This window comes from Puma concolor, chromosome A1 (genome assembly GCF_028749965.1).
Source record: "Puma concolor isolate L17-30 chromosome A1, mPumCon1.1.hap2, whole genome shotgun sequence".
Classification (NCBI taxonomy): Eukaryota; Metazoa; Chordata; class Mammalia; order Carnivora; family Felidae; genus Puma; species Puma concolor.
In genome coordinates this window covers 227,271,605-227,288,005 of record NC_141667.1, presented here as the reverse complement: position 1 = coordinate 227,288,005, position 16,401 = coordinate 227,271,605, and the positions used below count along the sequence as shown (strand labels likewise).

General features: G+C 35.8%; 1 protein-coding gene across 2 annotated transcripts in view; it reads right to left on the bottom strand.

Annotated features, from left to right (window-relative positions):
- The window catches only part of SOHLH2 (spermatogenesis and oogenesis specific basic helix-loop-helix 2), a 54,106-nt gene that overhangs the window by 14,964 nt on the left and 22,741 nt on the right, over positions 1 to 16,401 (bottom strand). For both annotated transcript variants that reach the window (XM_025924465.2, XM_086713538.1), the window contains exons 3-6: positions 14,115 to 14,176; positions 13,932 to 14,036; positions 12,306 to 12,405; positions 10,584 to 10,694 (exon numbers count right to left, since the gene is read on the bottom strand). In XM_025924465.2, the coding sequence (XP_025780250.1) occupies positions 10,584 to 10,694; positions 12,306 to 12,405; positions 13,932 to 14,036; positions 14,115 to 14,176 (378 nt within the window). The remainder of the gene's footprint in view (positions 1 to 10,583; positions 10,695 to 12,305; positions 12,406 to 13,931; positions 14,037 to 14,114; positions 14,177 to 16,401) is intronic.

Sequence of the window (16,401 nt, the reverse complement as noted above, 5' to 3'; positions counted from 1 at the left end):
TGCATATCTCTTTAGGATTGCTCTAGGGATTACAATATATATCTAACTTTTCATAGTCTATTTAGAGTTAAAATTTTGTGACATCACAGAAAATATACAAATGCTGCCATCACATAAGTACCTTTGCCCCTTTCATCCTTCATGCTATAGCTGTCATATGTACACATCTACATATACAGTTGACCCCCAAACAACATGGGTTTGAACTGCACTCATCCACTTATACAGATTTTCTTCAGTAAATACAGTATAGCACTATAAATGTATTTTCTCTTCCTTATGATTTTATTAGTAACATTTTCTTTTCTCTATCTTACTTTATTATAAGAATACAGTATATAATATACATAACATATAAACTATTTGTTAATCAACTGTTTATGTTATTGGTAAGGCTTCCAGGCACCAGTAGGCTATTAGTAGTTAAGTTTTGGGGGAGTCAAAAGCTATGCACAAATTTTTGACTGCATGGGCATCAGCACCCCTATCACTTATGTTAAGAGTCAACGGTGTTACAAACCCCACAATACAATGCTATAAATTTTCACTTATAACACACTGAAGCATTTTATATAAATAAGGAGGAAAAATGTTTGTTTTCTAATATTTTCTCATGTATTGATCACTTCTGATTCTTTTCAGCCCTTCCTAAAGATCCAAGTATCCATTTGTTATAATTTCTGGTTAGCTTAAAGAATTTCCTTTAGCCTTCTTACCCTGCAGGTCTGCAGCTGTCAAAATCTCTGGTTGTCTTTTATGTTGAAATACCTTATTTCATTATTTACTGTTAAAAAATAATACCTGATGGAAATACGATTTATACAAAGAAGTGAAGGGTATCAGATATAATAAGTATGGTGGCATACATAAAAGACTAATTTGTATCTAATTTATTAACATCTTAAAAACTAATTAGTAGGCCTCTGACAGATCTGGAGCAGTTATGTCTGCTGCTGGGGTTTCTACTACAGATGCAATAACAAAGTGTTCTCACACTTTCTACCTGTCTGAGTGTGGCAGCCATGACTAAATGGGAGAATACAAGGGAAAAACATGGTAATACAGAAAAAAACACGGAGAAAGAATTTATGTAACTGAGAAATAACCTTGTAAACAGTAAAGAGCCTATTTTACTAAAAAAACAAACCAAAACCAAAAAAAAAAACCCAAAAATCTAAAATTTGAGCTAGAAGAAAAAATATTTATAGGTGAAAATGACTGAAAATTATTTACCACTTCTTCAATAAAGATGTAGGGTGTATTTCCCTCCCCTTGAATCTCTCCTGGCCTGTGCCTAAGCTAATCAAAAGATATCCAGAGAAGTGACTACAACAGTTCCAGGACTAACATCTGAGAAGACAAAGCTTCAATGCTGGTCTCGTTAAACCCTGAGCCATCAGGCAAGAGGTCTGTCTTAGCTTGCTGGAGAGACCACGTGGAGAGGTACTGGGACCATAGGGAAAGATAGCAACCCATTTGAGGACGTTTCAACCACACCCCACCAAGAGGATATCCATGTGGATGAAGCTGTGCTGGGCTCTCCAGACAGGATACTTAAGCTGAACACCACGGGGTAACCACAGTAAACACCATGTGAGGAGAATCACAAAATCAAGTTCTACTCAAATTGATGATCCATAAAGTTGTGAGATATGATAAATAGGCTGTTGTTTTAAGCCACCAAGTTTTAGGGTAACTTGTTACACCACAAAAGAACTAGAAGAATAGCTTACAATTTAAAGCAAAAATAATAACAATGTGAGGTTGATAATATATGTAAAAGTAAAATATATGACAATAACAAAAATAGAAGGTAGGTAGAAATATACTGATGTATATCAAGTGTCATAATGTCAAATCAAGGTAGACTATGGTAAGTTAAGGATGCATATTATAACCCTAGAGAACCACTAAAAAAAGATAGTTTTAGCTCAAAAGCTAATAGAGGGAATAAAAAGGAATGCCAAAACATACTTAATTAATCCAAACTAAGGCAGACAATGAGGGAAAAAAAAGGAAAAGAATATAGAACTAGTGAAAACAAACAGAAAAATCATGGACCTAAAATCAAACTTAACGGTAATTATAAGTAAATCAAATAAACATTCCAATGGAATAATTGTTAGAATGGACAAATCAAAAAGGAAAATAAGGGGTGCCTGGGTGGCTCAATGGGTTAAGTGTTTGACTCTTGATTTCGGCTCAGGTCATGATCTCGTGGTTCATGGGATCCAGCCCCATGTCGGGCTTTTTGCTAACAGCTCTCCTTCTCTCTCTGTCCCTCCCCTGCTCATGTTCTCTCTCCTCCTCAAAATAAATAAACATTTTTAAAAAAAAGGAAAATAAGATTCAACTTCATGCTCTTTACATTTAAAGATACCCTTTAGGGGCGCCTGGGAGGCGCAGTCGGTTGAGCGTCCGACTTCAGCCAGGCCACGATCTCACGGTCCGGGAGTTCGAGCCCCGCGTCAGGCTCTGGGCTGATGGCTCGGAGCCTGGAGCCTGTTTCCGATTCTGTGTCTCCCTCTCTCTCTGCCCCTCCCCCGTTCATGCTCTGTCTCTCTCCCAAAAATAAATAAAAACGTTGAAAAAAAAAAAATTAAAAAAAAAAAAAAGATACCCTTTAAATATAAAGACATATTTAGGTTACAAAAAAACATGCAAACACTAATCACAAGAAAGCTATATGAATATCAAGGTGGATTTTAAGATGAAGTACTAGCATAGATAGTTAGCACTTATCATTTCCTAACAAGTGGTCAATTCATTTAGAAGACAGTCACCTAACAATTTCAAAATACATGAAGCAAAAACTGACAGGAATGAAGTAAAAAGTAGAGCAATCTACAGTTACCACTGGACATTTATCTCTCAGAAAAATCAATAAGGATACAGAATATATATGAAAAACACTATCAACCAATTCTACCTTATTAATATTTAGAACACTATGCCCAAACAGAAAACATTCTCTTCAAGTGCATGTGGAATACTCATCAAAGGCAACCATACTTTGGGCCATAAAACAAATCTCAGAAAATATCAAAGGACAGAAACCTGACAGAATATATTCTCAGATGATAATGTAATTCAGTTATGAATCAATCCTTGGAAAATCTCCAAATATTTGGAAGCTAAGTTATACTTCTAAATAATCATTGGTCAAAGAAAAAATCACAAGGGATATGAGAAAAATACTTTGAACTAAATGATAGTGGAAATGTAATAAGTCAAAATTTATGAGATGCAGCTAAAGCACTGATAAGAAAAAAAACTTTTATAAATGGAAATTTACAGTTTTAAATACTTTTATTATAAAGGAAGAGAAGGTTAAAATCGATGATTTATGTTTCTACTTAAGAAAATGGGAAAAAGAACAAAGTATACACAAAGAGGAAATGACAGAGTAGAATCAGTGAAATATAAAATGGGAAAATAATAGAGAAAATAAATGAATAAAAATCTGGTTCACTGAAAAAAAAAATCAATAAAACAGATAAACCCCTTGTGAGACTGATCAAGAAAAAAAAAGAAAGAAAACACAAATTATCAATGCCAGGAATGAAAGAATATCATCAGAGACCTAGAGACATTAAAAGGATTATAAGAGAGTATTATGAACAAAAAGTCATTCAAAAAATTTAACACCTTGGGTTAAATGAACAAATTTCTTGAAAGACATAAACTAACTGGGAGGAAAAACACAGAAAATCTAGTCCTATAATCATTAAAGGAATTGAATTTTTAATTAAAACTTTCCCACAGAGAAAAGTCCAAGCCTAGATTACTTCACTGTTAAATTCTATGAAACATATCAATCTTACACAACTCTTTTAGAAAACAGAAGAAAGACTTTCTATTTCATTTTATGAGGTCAGCATTTCCAATACCAAAATCCAATAAAGACATAAGAAATTTAGATAGCAAGAACCTTCATGAACACAGATAATTAACAAAAATTAACAAAATACTAGCAAATCAAATCTAGCAATAAAAAAATACACTAAGATAGAGTACAGCATTTTAAAATAATCAATGTAACCAGTACATTAACAGAAGAAAGGAGAACACCATACAATCAGTTTAATATATACCAAAAATATACAGACAAAATTTTACATCCATTCATGATGAAAACTTGAACCAGGAACAGAAGAAAACTTTCTTAAGCTAATAAAAGGCATGTACAAAAACAGAGTCTACATCATATGTAATGGTAAAAGACCTAATACTTTCCCTGTAAGACTGTAAACAAAACAAGGATTTACCTTCATCACTTCTAATTCAAAAAACTGGTCAAGGCATTAAGGTGAAAAATAGAAATAGCCAAAGATTGGAAAGAAAAATGTCTCTATTCACAGATGACATAATTGTGTATGTGAGAAATCTAAAAAAATGACTAGAAGTGATGAATAGATAAAGCTAGGTCATGGGATACTAGGTCAACATACAAAATAAATTTAATTCTAGATATTACTTATGAAAATTTTGGAAATATGAATAAAAAAACCGCTTAAAACAAAATGTTTTAAAACTTCCCAAAACATTCAGAAATAATAAACTACAAAACACTGTTGAAATAAAGATCTTTTTAAAAATGGAGAGATGAACTGCCAGAATCAATACTGTTCAACATCAATTTTCCCCCAAACTGATCTACTGATTCAGCACAATCCAAATCAATATCCTAGTGGGAGCACCTGGGTGGCTCAGTCTGTTAAGCATCAGACTCTTTTGGCTCAGGTCATGATTTCACAGCTTGTGAGACTGAGCCCCTGCATTGGCATTCTCTCTCGCTCACTCTCTCTCTCTGCCCCTTCACCATGCACGCACTCTTTCTCTCTCTCAAAATAAATAAATAAACTTAAAAAAAAAAAATCCTAACAGGATTTCCTTAAAAGAAAGAAATTGACAAGCTTATTTTAAAATTTACATGAAAATTCAAAGTACCTTTAATATCCAAAGCAACTTGAAAATGAGAAACAAAGTTGGAAGACTTTATCTGATTTTTGAGACTAGAAAAGCTAAATAATCACTACAGTGTATTACTGGAGTGAAGAAGAAAGAAAAGTAGGTCAGTGAAACAGGGAATCTAGAAATACACTGATATGGTAGTTGGTTTTTATGAAAGTACCAAAACAATTCACTAAAGAATGGGAAGTCTTTTCAACAAAATCTTAAAAATCTCCATCTGAAAAAAATTTCAACAATCACTTCATCTCATACATATAAATTAAGATAAATACTCATAAAAGCTAAAACTATAAAATAAAACATCCTGTAGACAACATAGGGGCATGTAATTGAACTTGGTGGTAGGCAATGGCTGCTGATACAGGATAGAGACAGCATATTTTTAAATACTGATAAATTGTACTTCAAAATTTTTGAAAACTTCTGCTGATCAAAAGATGTGACTGTTCGCAAAAAAGAATAGTGAGCCACAGGTTAGAAGAAAATATTTGTAGACATAAATTTGGCAAAGGATTTGAATCCAGAATATTAAAGAGCTCCTATAACTCAATAATAAAAACACAAGTAAGCACATTTTTTTAATGGGCAAAAGATTTGAACAGACTGTTCATAAAAGAAGATATACAAATGGCCAAACACATGTGAAAAGCTGCTCAACCTCATTAATCATCAGGAAAATGCAAATTTAGAATCACAATTAGATCATACTCCACAACCACAAGAATGAGTAAAATGGAAAAGACTAACAATACCAAATGATGAGGATATGGAGCAACTAGTGTTCTCATATATTGCGGGTGGGAGTGCAAAATGGTGCTACTATTTTGGATTTCTGCTTGGAAGTCTCCTAAAAAGAAACATACACCAATCCTGTGATATGCCACTCTATTTCTGAGAAAAATGTAAATGTAGGTTCGTAAAACATATATAAAATAATGTGCATAGTCTTCTTCTTCTCCTTCTTTTTTTTTTTTTTTAAGTAAGCTGTATGCCAAGAGTCGCATGCTCTATTAGTCAATCAGTCTATTAACTGAGCCAGCCAGGCACCCCCCCCATCCCCCACCGCCAACAGTAGCTTTATTCTTAATAGATAAAACCCAGAGAATGAATAACCAAAATGTGGTATGTTTACACAACGGAATATTCCTCAACAATAAATAGGAACAAACCACTAAAACACACATTACATTCAACACACACATTACAACAAACACACATTACAACTGTAATGAATCTTAAAACATTTTCTAGGTGAAAGAAGCCAGACATAAGTGTACATATTGATGGTTCCATTAATATATAGTTCTAGAACAAGCAAAACAAATCTATAGTGATAGAATAGTAGTTGCTAGGAGATGCGAAAGGATAGACCAGGAAAGAACATGAGATAATTTAAAATGCAGGTTTTATTATTATTCAGGTATGGTGAGGCCAACAGATCAGGAGATGACCACCATTAAAAAGAGTTTGTTACTCACAGTTCCCAAGAGGAGGGGGCCACTTCACACTATGCAAGGCCACATGGGGAAGCACCAGGGTCAGTTAGGAGGCAGGAGGAGTCAGAGGAAAGAAAACAAGGGTAAGAGAGTTTATTGTGGTTTCTGAGAGAAGAAACAGGCTAGGTGGGTAAGCAGGCCTAGGATTGGCTAGTTTGAATAACTTCAGCAGGCTGTGGGATGTAGGGGCTGTCCCAGGTTGGTAGCACATCACCATGAGGTGATAAGAGCAGGGAAATATTGGCCTGGAGCATAAGAGCCTGATAGAGAGAATGGGTGTGGATGGTCTCTGGATCGGTCAGTTTGTACATATGCAGGGCATGCTCACCAGCAAATCATTTACTATCTCTAGAAACTGGCTAGTGCTGGGATGAGCAGTCTCTACATGGTCAATAAGGTACCTGATGTCAAAACATCAGAATAAAAAGACATACTTGGAGGTGCCTGGGTGGCTCAGTTGGTTAAGCATCCAACTCTTCATTTTGGCTCATGTGATGATCTCGCGGTTTGTGGGTTTGAGTCCTGTATCAGGCTCTGTGCTGACAGCAAAATGTCTGCTGCAGATTCTTTCTCTCTCTCTCTTTCCACCCCTCCCCTGCTCTCTTTCTCTCTCTCAAACCAAGTGAACATTAAAAAAAAAAAAAAAGACATGCTTAATACACAAGGGAACATTCTGATAATGGCAACGTTGTGGTTTAGATGGGTGTATGCATTTGTCTGCCTCATGACCAATGCTGGCCCTTCCCTATGTATTCCTGAATGGTGTGATATACCTCCTCCTCTTGGGAACTGTGGGTAACAAACCATCTTTTTAAAATTCAAACCAGGGGTGCCTGGTGGCTTAGTCAGTTAAGCGTTCAACTCTTGATTTTGGCTCAGGTCATGATCCCAGGATCATGGGATATCTCTCTCTCCAAAATAAAAAATAATAAAAATAAAATTAAATAAATTCATCAAACCAAACACTTAAACACATGCAACTTACCTCTTACACTGATTTAATCTTGATATCAATTAAGTGTAACTTTTTATCCTAAATGCTCTAATATTCCTGAGACTATATAGTATATTAGCAAACATTATGGATCTAGCCTTATTCATTGCTTCTCAAATCTTTCTGGCTCTAACATCAAATTTAGGAACTTGAGGTTAGGAGAGGGCAGGAAAATATGAGACCTGTATCCTTAAATGATAGTGGAGCAAACAGATTGAGTAAAGTTTCATCCTTTGACTGAGACACAACTCAAAGTGACCTCTTATGAGCACTTTGAAGTGAAAGACTTCTTTCAAGTCTTATGTATTAACTAAAAATGTGTCCAGATGCACCTGGGTGGCTCAGTTGCTTAAGCATCTAACTCTTGATTTTGGCTCGGGTCATGAGCTTATGGTTTGTGAGTATGAGACCCGCACCAGGCTCTGCGCTGACAGTGCAGAGCCTGCTTGGGATTCATTCTCTCTCTCTCTCTCTCTCTGTGCCCCTCTACTCTCACATCAGATCTGGGCATGAAAAACAATGAAATAGAGGTAGCATCTCCCAATATCCTTTCATTGCAGCCATTTAGAAATATCACAAATTCTAACACCAAATAAAGTATGGAAAACACAATCTTAGAATATAAAATGTATAATATATAGTTTTAAAAATACTCCTGCACTGTGTTTTTCTCACTCAGTGCAGATCACTGAAATCTATGGGACAGCACTAGCCAACAGGTCCCCCCTAAGTCTTCACTCAGCCAAAGTGGCAAACGTGAGTGATGGTCTTTTGGACTAAATTAGGCCATCCACTAGCCCATGTCATCAAGACCAAACCCTACCACATTCCCATTAATCTTCAGCAGATAACACAGGCCATTTGGCAAAAATTACTCAATTTTCCTCATGAAAAGATTCATCTTTATCCACACTTAGCTTTAGCTTCTTCTTTCCATTTTTAGAAGAGGTGTTCTTCCACCTAGTTATAGATTCCGTAAGCTTCTACCTACTTAGGGATGCTAAGTCCATCACCAACCCCCTCTCTAGATATAGGAGATTTTACTATTATTTGACCTTCCTCCCACTGAGAGGTGAGGTTATGTACCCTTCCTTTAGATTGGGATAGGTTTTGTGACTGCTATGACCAATAGACATACAGGAGAAGTGGCACTGGGACAGTTTCTGGTCCCCCACCTCAAGAGAATGGCAGCTTCCTCTCCCTGTCTCTTGGAACACTCTCTAGGATCCCTGGGCTGCCATGTAAGAAGCCTGACTACCATGCAGGAAAAGCTTCAGTTGATAGCCCCAGCTGAGCTTAAACTTCTAGCCATCCCTCCAAAGGCTCCAGACATAAGGTCTTAGATCATCCTGACTAGACCATCCACTAGCTGAATACTACCAAGTGACTCCAGTTGATGTCATGTAGACAGAATTGCCCACTGAGCTCTGCTCAAATTGCTGATCCATAAAACCATGTATCAAGCCAATAAATTTTGGCTTCATTTTTATATCATAGATATGTCATTTTTTTACACTATAGATCATCAGAACACGAGTATCTTCACGACCTCTGTCTCTCTTCCAGGTATTTTCTTTTGGAATATAAAAACATATTCGTGTCTGGCCCAATCTTATCAACATTTTTCATTTTACCCAAGATCCCCTTTTACTTATCACACACCCTCATTTTCTTTCCTTCCACTTTCCACAGTGGTGCTTCTTCCCTAGTCATGCCAATGAAATTATTTTTGCCAAGACCAATGATGTTTAGGCTCTGACAAATACAGTTAATTATTAGTTCTTCTCTCACTTGCTCTCTGTGTCATGTCATTGAACACTCATTCCTTTAGGAAACTCTTCTCTGGTCGCCTCAATTCCATTCCCTCTTGGCTTATCTTCCTAGTAACTCCTTCCTTTCTCTCTTATTTCTTCTCTGCTGCCTGTACCCTAAATAGATTTTTCCCAAGGTTCTCTTTTCCACTTATCTCTTCTTTACATGGTTTGCAAACTCATCATATCCATCCCTACAACCACTGCTTCAAGTAGATGCTGTATCCTGAGAGTTCTAAGTCCATATTTGTAGCCTGGATCTTTCTCTAGAACCTAAGGGTCAATTCTGACTGGACAGCTTCATGGAAACTCCCCTGGAGTGTTCACACCCAACAAGAGCAAAAGTCACCTCCCACTGCCAGACTGCCATTCTCCTGGACTTCCCAGTCAGTTGGTAAATGCAACATCTATTTGAAAGTTACACTTGACTCCTCCTGCATCCATGCTTATACTGAATGTACCTACTTAGTATATCTGGAAATGGTTTATTCCTCTTTATCCCATTTCTAAAACCATAGTTCAGGATTTCATCACTTCTTTTTACAGATTCCACAGGCTTCCGGATTCAACTCACTCTCTAACATCCTGCTAGAGTGTTCACTCTAGGTGCAAATCTTATCATATCACTCTTTGGCTAAAACCCTTTGGTGCCTCCCCAACAGTTTCAGATTCAAATTCAAATTTCTTAACATGACGAGCACAATCCTTGGCTACTACTTCTCATCTCTTGCCTCTTCCCATTTGTGCCATTATAGCCAAGTACATGGATACACTTGGAGTTTCATAAATTCACTGAATTTTCATATTCTGCCAGTCTCTATACCTGCTCTTTCAGCTACATGAAACATCCTCCCCTTTCAAAACAAATTAATAGTCACTTTTTGTTTAAAGCTCAATCTAGCGATCATTTTCTCAAGAAAGCCTTTCCTGCCCCCTTATTCTGTCTTAGGTAACTTTCCCAGTGTGATTACTATGTGCTCTTCTCTATCATGACACTTAGAACATAATTTTCTATGTAACATCCTATTGAGAGGTCTGTCTGAGCACAAGACTAAGATTTCGAAGGCAAGGATTTTTTTTACCTAAATTCTCCAGTCACCCTTTGGCACATATCAGATACTCACAGATATTTTTTGAATGAATGAATGAATGAATGAATGAATGAGTTAGTGGCACATATTTGGTTGCCAGATTAACTAGTCTCACAGAGACTTTTAATAGTAATACAAAACATTATGAAATTCATGAAAGTAATTTCTTCCTAGAAAGGAATAATGAATATTAAAAAAGGGTTGTATCATAATTCACCTTCTCAGCTTTTCTTTGCTTGAATGAAGAAGAGAAACCTTTTTGCTTTTCTCAAACTCTGGCAATGGAGCCTTTAATTCAAGCCCAGTCTCACTTCTTAGTGATTCAGAGCTAGAAACAAGAGAAAATCATGTCACAGATTTCAGAGGAAAATTGTCAGACAATATTAAACAATCAGCACCAATACACTAATCAAAGGTGCTTCTAAGTTCCTTGCTTCATGTAAAGGTGCGGTAAATACCAAAGCACTTTACCTTACATACTTGGTGAAGAATATTTATTTCAAAGACTCTAAAGAATTTATGATCAAGATCATCACAAATCCATGATTGATTAAACTCTAAAATATACAGATACAGAGTAACAGATACCAGCAGTATTAAAATATTCTGACTTCATTGATTATGACTCTCCAAATTATATGACTGTATCGAAAGGTGTATAATAGGAAAAAACCACAAAGGATTAGAGGGTCACATTACACTATTCCAACCTGATCAGCAAAGGTCAGATATCCTCCATTTATGGATATTTTCTGGCTCTACCATTTTTCTAAAACTTCTCCATGCATTTTGATTAATTTTTTTTAAATAATTCCCTAAGAAACAAATAAACTAATATTATCTCCTTTATCCCAAGAGACAGAACTTAATTTGAAAATTTACTTTTATTTGTAGTGGTAGAATTCTGAAGCAAAACAAAGATTCAAGACAAGGAGGGTTCAAAAAGGAATTGCAAATAATACGAGAAAATTACAAAGCCTTCCAAAACCCTTCCCAATCTCATATCCCAGATAAAGTTTAATACAATAAATTTCTTTCTGGTTAAAATGTTAAAATATCAAGAAACTTGTTGATATTTTTGCACCACTTAAGTGAGCACATCTTTGGTTTAACCACACTTATTGGTTGCCAAGTCTTTTCCTTGTTCAAAATAGTAGATGGTCACATTTCTACAAACAGTTGATGGTCACATTCTACAAATTCCGGAAGTGACTGACTCAAAATTCTCACCATCATCATTCATGTCCTCAGCAGCTATGTTTATTGTAGCTCTATGCTCTATTTAAAATTAAAATCCCTTTGGAAATCAGCTTAAAGTGAATGAAATAAATTCACAAAAATTGAATTTTTATAAGCAGATAAAGAAAGGTCTGATCCCCAGTTCAACTGCCTATCCAATGCAGGTTTGAATACCAGCTCTAATATCTATGGGGGTGGGGGGTTGGGTGGATGGAGACAGAGATAGAGAGACCTTTTTTAAGGGTTGTTTTCTCACTAACTGAGGTGACAGATTCATAAGTTCAAAAAAGACATCAGGGAGAAGCTTAGTGGTAGGTGGATAACATCTGAGGCTGTTCTTGTCTATTTAAATACTCGGGTTATATGTAAAATTTTTTTTGGAAGAAGATTCTGTTTCTAAAAAGTTTGAATATTGCTATTATTTAACTCTGATTAATGGTAACTCAGACTCTACCACATCCAGTGTTGGGGAACTTACTACCTTGCAATTCACCCTGGTCCCCTGTGATCAAATAGGATTGTTAAGAAGTACTTCCTAGGGGTGCCTGGGTGGCTCGGTCAGTTAAGCGTCTGACTTTGGCTCAGGTCATGATCTCACAGCTTGTGAGTTTGAGCCCTGCATCAGGCTCTGTGTTGACAGAGTTCTCCAGAAATTACCCAGTAAAAATGTATATTATGAAAAAGTGAAAACAAAACTAACCAAGCAAATAGGTCAGTAGAAAAATATCCCAAGTGTTCACTGCAGGAGTTCTGCATGGGCAATCCAGGTTCTTCAGGCTTCACAGAATATTCATTCTTAACTGAAAGTTTTAAAGGGGGACTATTTTAACTCTAACATCACTGGTGGGGACGATGTTAATCACACATACAAGCCCTGAACAAAAAGCAGTTGCCACTTTTTACTCAACAGAGTTTACAAAGCAGGATTTTTTAAATAGAATGCATTTTATAGATTTCAGTCTATATATAAAGCAAGAAACCACCCAGGTTAGAAAGCAAAATGAAAATACTACATTCTATTCACTCCAGACATCAACCAAATTCTAGAACCAAATTCTAGTAACTTAGTGGTAGGTGTGCTTAAAACAGATTCAACTGAGATTTATTTATTAAGTTTTTATAGGTAACTGTCATACTTAACAGAAAATAAGTATGAGTCTACAGTAGGCAGCTGTATTGTCAAAATATGACATCTGATGGTTTTTTCTTTCTTTCCTTTTTTTTTTTTTTTTTTTTTTTTGCAGCTGCTCATTTTCAGAGCAAACATGAGATGACCAGAAGCAGACGTGGTTATGACCAATAGGAAGGTGCTAGACAGCTGGTGACGAGCAGCTGCTCTATTTCCACTGAGAACCAAATAAGAGTTTGCAAAGAGGATTTGGATCACCAGTTAGCCATTTCCAGGAAGAACTCTGAAACTCAGGGGCTGAAAGCCATTGGAATGTTATAGAACAGACTCACCAATCTGCCCTCAATGTTAAAAAAGGACATGAAAAAAAGAGGAGTGTACTGAGTCCTACGTCATCTGGAGTATGAGTTTATACAGGATAATCCTGAAAGTGTTTTTCAGGCCCATTTTAAGAAAAAAAAATCTTAATTTTAAAAGATTCCTAGCTAATATCCCAGGCCTAGAAAAACCACAAATAGTCATTGACCACAATGATTTCAGTAGAATTTAATTTCAGAAGTTGGAGTTTGTCCTTTCATGAGCCAAATTAAAGCTAATTTAGCTTAAGTGTTTAGATGCTGGTGATACACATTAGACAATGTAGGTGAAGAGTTTTGAAATGTGAGGTCTAATTGAAGCAATGACAGTAATTACCTAGGTCTAAAAATCTAAAACGGAAAGGACAACAACCCTAGCAACCTACAGAAGTAAACTAATTTATAAGCAAGGGTTTTGCAAGCAGAAAGTATGATAAGATTCAAGGTTAGTGGCCCTGGCTTTTAGACACGCATACAATGACACAGCATGATTAATTCCATTTTAAAGAGCAAGAAATGATGGTAACAGCTAGGGCACTAAAAAGAAAAACCCTGTGCCTGCTGCAACACTGTTTGCCCTTGTGCAACACACTTTAAACTTTGGAACACGTAAATTTTTTCTTCGCAGGTAGGGAACATATGTTTCCTTTTATTTTATTTACACTTTTTCCTTCAGACTATGATTAATAAGGATTACATGTTCTTTACAGTACACAGCACACAGTTAATCCTCAGCCAATAAAAAGCATAAGTGGAATACCAACTTAAAAATGTATATATATAGTTTTTGGAGCATTCAATTAGAATTTTTCAAACCTTTGGAAATTTGGTTTTCACTCACCGGTATTTGAGAAATATGTTTTCCAGTATTTTACCACAATACTCATTTTTTCGATTGTCAGTGGTTCAATTAAAGTAACATCAGCTCCATGCTCTGAAACACAACCTAAGAATTTCTGCATTAAATATTGACCTTATGACTTCTATTTATAGAAAAAACATAATATATACAATAGGCACATACCTTTAAAGTTTTCAGGGGTTATAAAAACAAACAGCAAATGTATATTTTTCTTCTTGCCAAATCTGAGAGGAAAAAAGTGTTAAAATGAAGCAAAATCATCATTTGAAAAATTGGGATTCAATATTTTACCTTAAGAACTAAACTAGAATGATTTTATTTCTTTAGAACTTCAAATGATGGCATTAATATGGAATTTAGTAAAAGTAGCATCTCAAATTAGCAATGGAAAAAAGATGAACCACTTTTATTCTTGTTTAAAAAAAAAAAAAAAAGCCTAACTTTTATCCATGTTCTTGAGCTAACCACCAGTTTACAAGAAATTTAAGGAAAAGAGAAATATTTTAAAGAATGCTGTGGGAATGGGGCACCTGGGTGGCTCAGTCAGTTGAGTGTCCAACTCTTGATTTCAGCTCTGGTCATCATCTCATGGATTGAATCCCACGTCGGGGCTCTGCACAGACAGTGAGGGGCCTGCTTGGGATTTTCTCTCTCTCCCTCTCTCTCTGCTGTTCCCCAGCTCACACTTTGTCTCTCTCTCAAAATAACTAAATAAACTTAAAAAAATATGCTGTGGGGATGAAATCAGCAAAAGCCAGAATGTGAAAAACTCGGTGAGACAAATGGCCCCTTTAAAAAATACATTATAAAGAGTAAGACAAAAAAAAAAAAAAAAGGAAAGGGATAATTGAATCTTGATTTATATAAACAGTTTAAAAAAATCATAAGATGGGTGGCTGGCTGGTTCAGTCAGAGGGGCATGCAACTCTTGATCTCAAGGTCATGAGTTCAAGCCCCATATTGGGGGTAGAGCCTACTTAAATAAAAACTTTAAAAAAAATAAAAAATCATAAACACAGAAACTTGAACACTGGATATTTGACAAAATTAAAGAACTGTTATTAGTTTTCAGGTGTGTATTGTTATTGCGGTTATTTTTTTAAAAGAGTCCTTATCTTTTAGAGGTATTTATTAAAGTATTTATGGATGAAAGAAAATGATATCTTAGATTTGCTTTCAAATAGTTCACCAGTTCAGCAGGGGTGGGAGAACTGGAAGGGCCAGAGATGAAACCAGATTGGCCATGTGTTGATAACTGTTAAAGCTGCATTATGGGTACAGGCAAGTTCATTATACTTTTATATGCTTGAAAAAAAAAAACAATAAATACAAGAAATGTGGTATTACAGTAAACTGTACTTAGGAGTTCAGGAAGTTGGAATTTCTGATAATTTAATGGGTACTGAACTTTGGCTTTGAATAAAAGGAAATTATTTTCCAAGGAGACTATTACTGTGAGCCAGACTAAAGAGAACAGCTAGTGGCGCCTGGGTGGCTCAGTCAGTTAAACATCTGACTTCAGCTCAGGTCATGGTCCTGCAGTTTATGAGTTCAAGCCCTGCGTCAGGCTCTGAAGCAGATTCTGCGTCTCCCCCTCTCTGCCCCTCCCCTGCTCACGTTCTGTCTCTCTCTTAAAAGTAAATAAACATTAAAAAAAATAAAAATAAGTACAGAGAACTAAACTGCTAAGCTAAACTGCCTAAGAAAAAATATTCTATAATACTTAAAGTATCACTTATTATATTAATATGTAGTTATGTGTGGTTATTATTTATTCCCTTAAGACAGGACCTGGAAGAACCCCCACTATATAATATTGTATAGTATCTTATATACGCATTTGAAAATAAAGGCACATTATGCCATGCTCCAAATTACATTACAGTTGATCCTTGAACAGCATGGGTTTGAACTATGCCAGGCCATATGTATGTGGATTTTTTTGGATAAAGTATAATACAGTAGTAAATGTATTTTTTTTCCTTATGATTTTCTTAGTAACCTTTTCTTTTCTCTGGCTTAGTTTATTGCCAAGAATACAGTATATAATACATATAACATACAAAATATGTATTAATTGCCAAATTATCAGTAAGGCTTCTGATCAACAGCAGGCTATTAGTAGTTAAATTTTGGGGGAGAGTCGAAAGTTACACACGGATGAGAACCACACTTGAATTGAGAAAGACTGAATAAAGGAGACTGCCATTCTTAAAGTGGGTGGGTTTCATCTAATTAATTGAAGACCTAAGTAGAATAAAAAGTCTGAGAACTCCTCCAGCCTGACTACTGAGCTGAGACATTGGCCTTTTCCAGCCTTCAGATTCAGACTGAAATATCGGCTCTTCTTAGGTCTTGAACCTGCCAACTTTTCAAATGAAATTTATACCATCAGCTTTCCTGATCCTCAGACCTTTAGATTTGGACTGGAACTACACGTTGGCTCTCC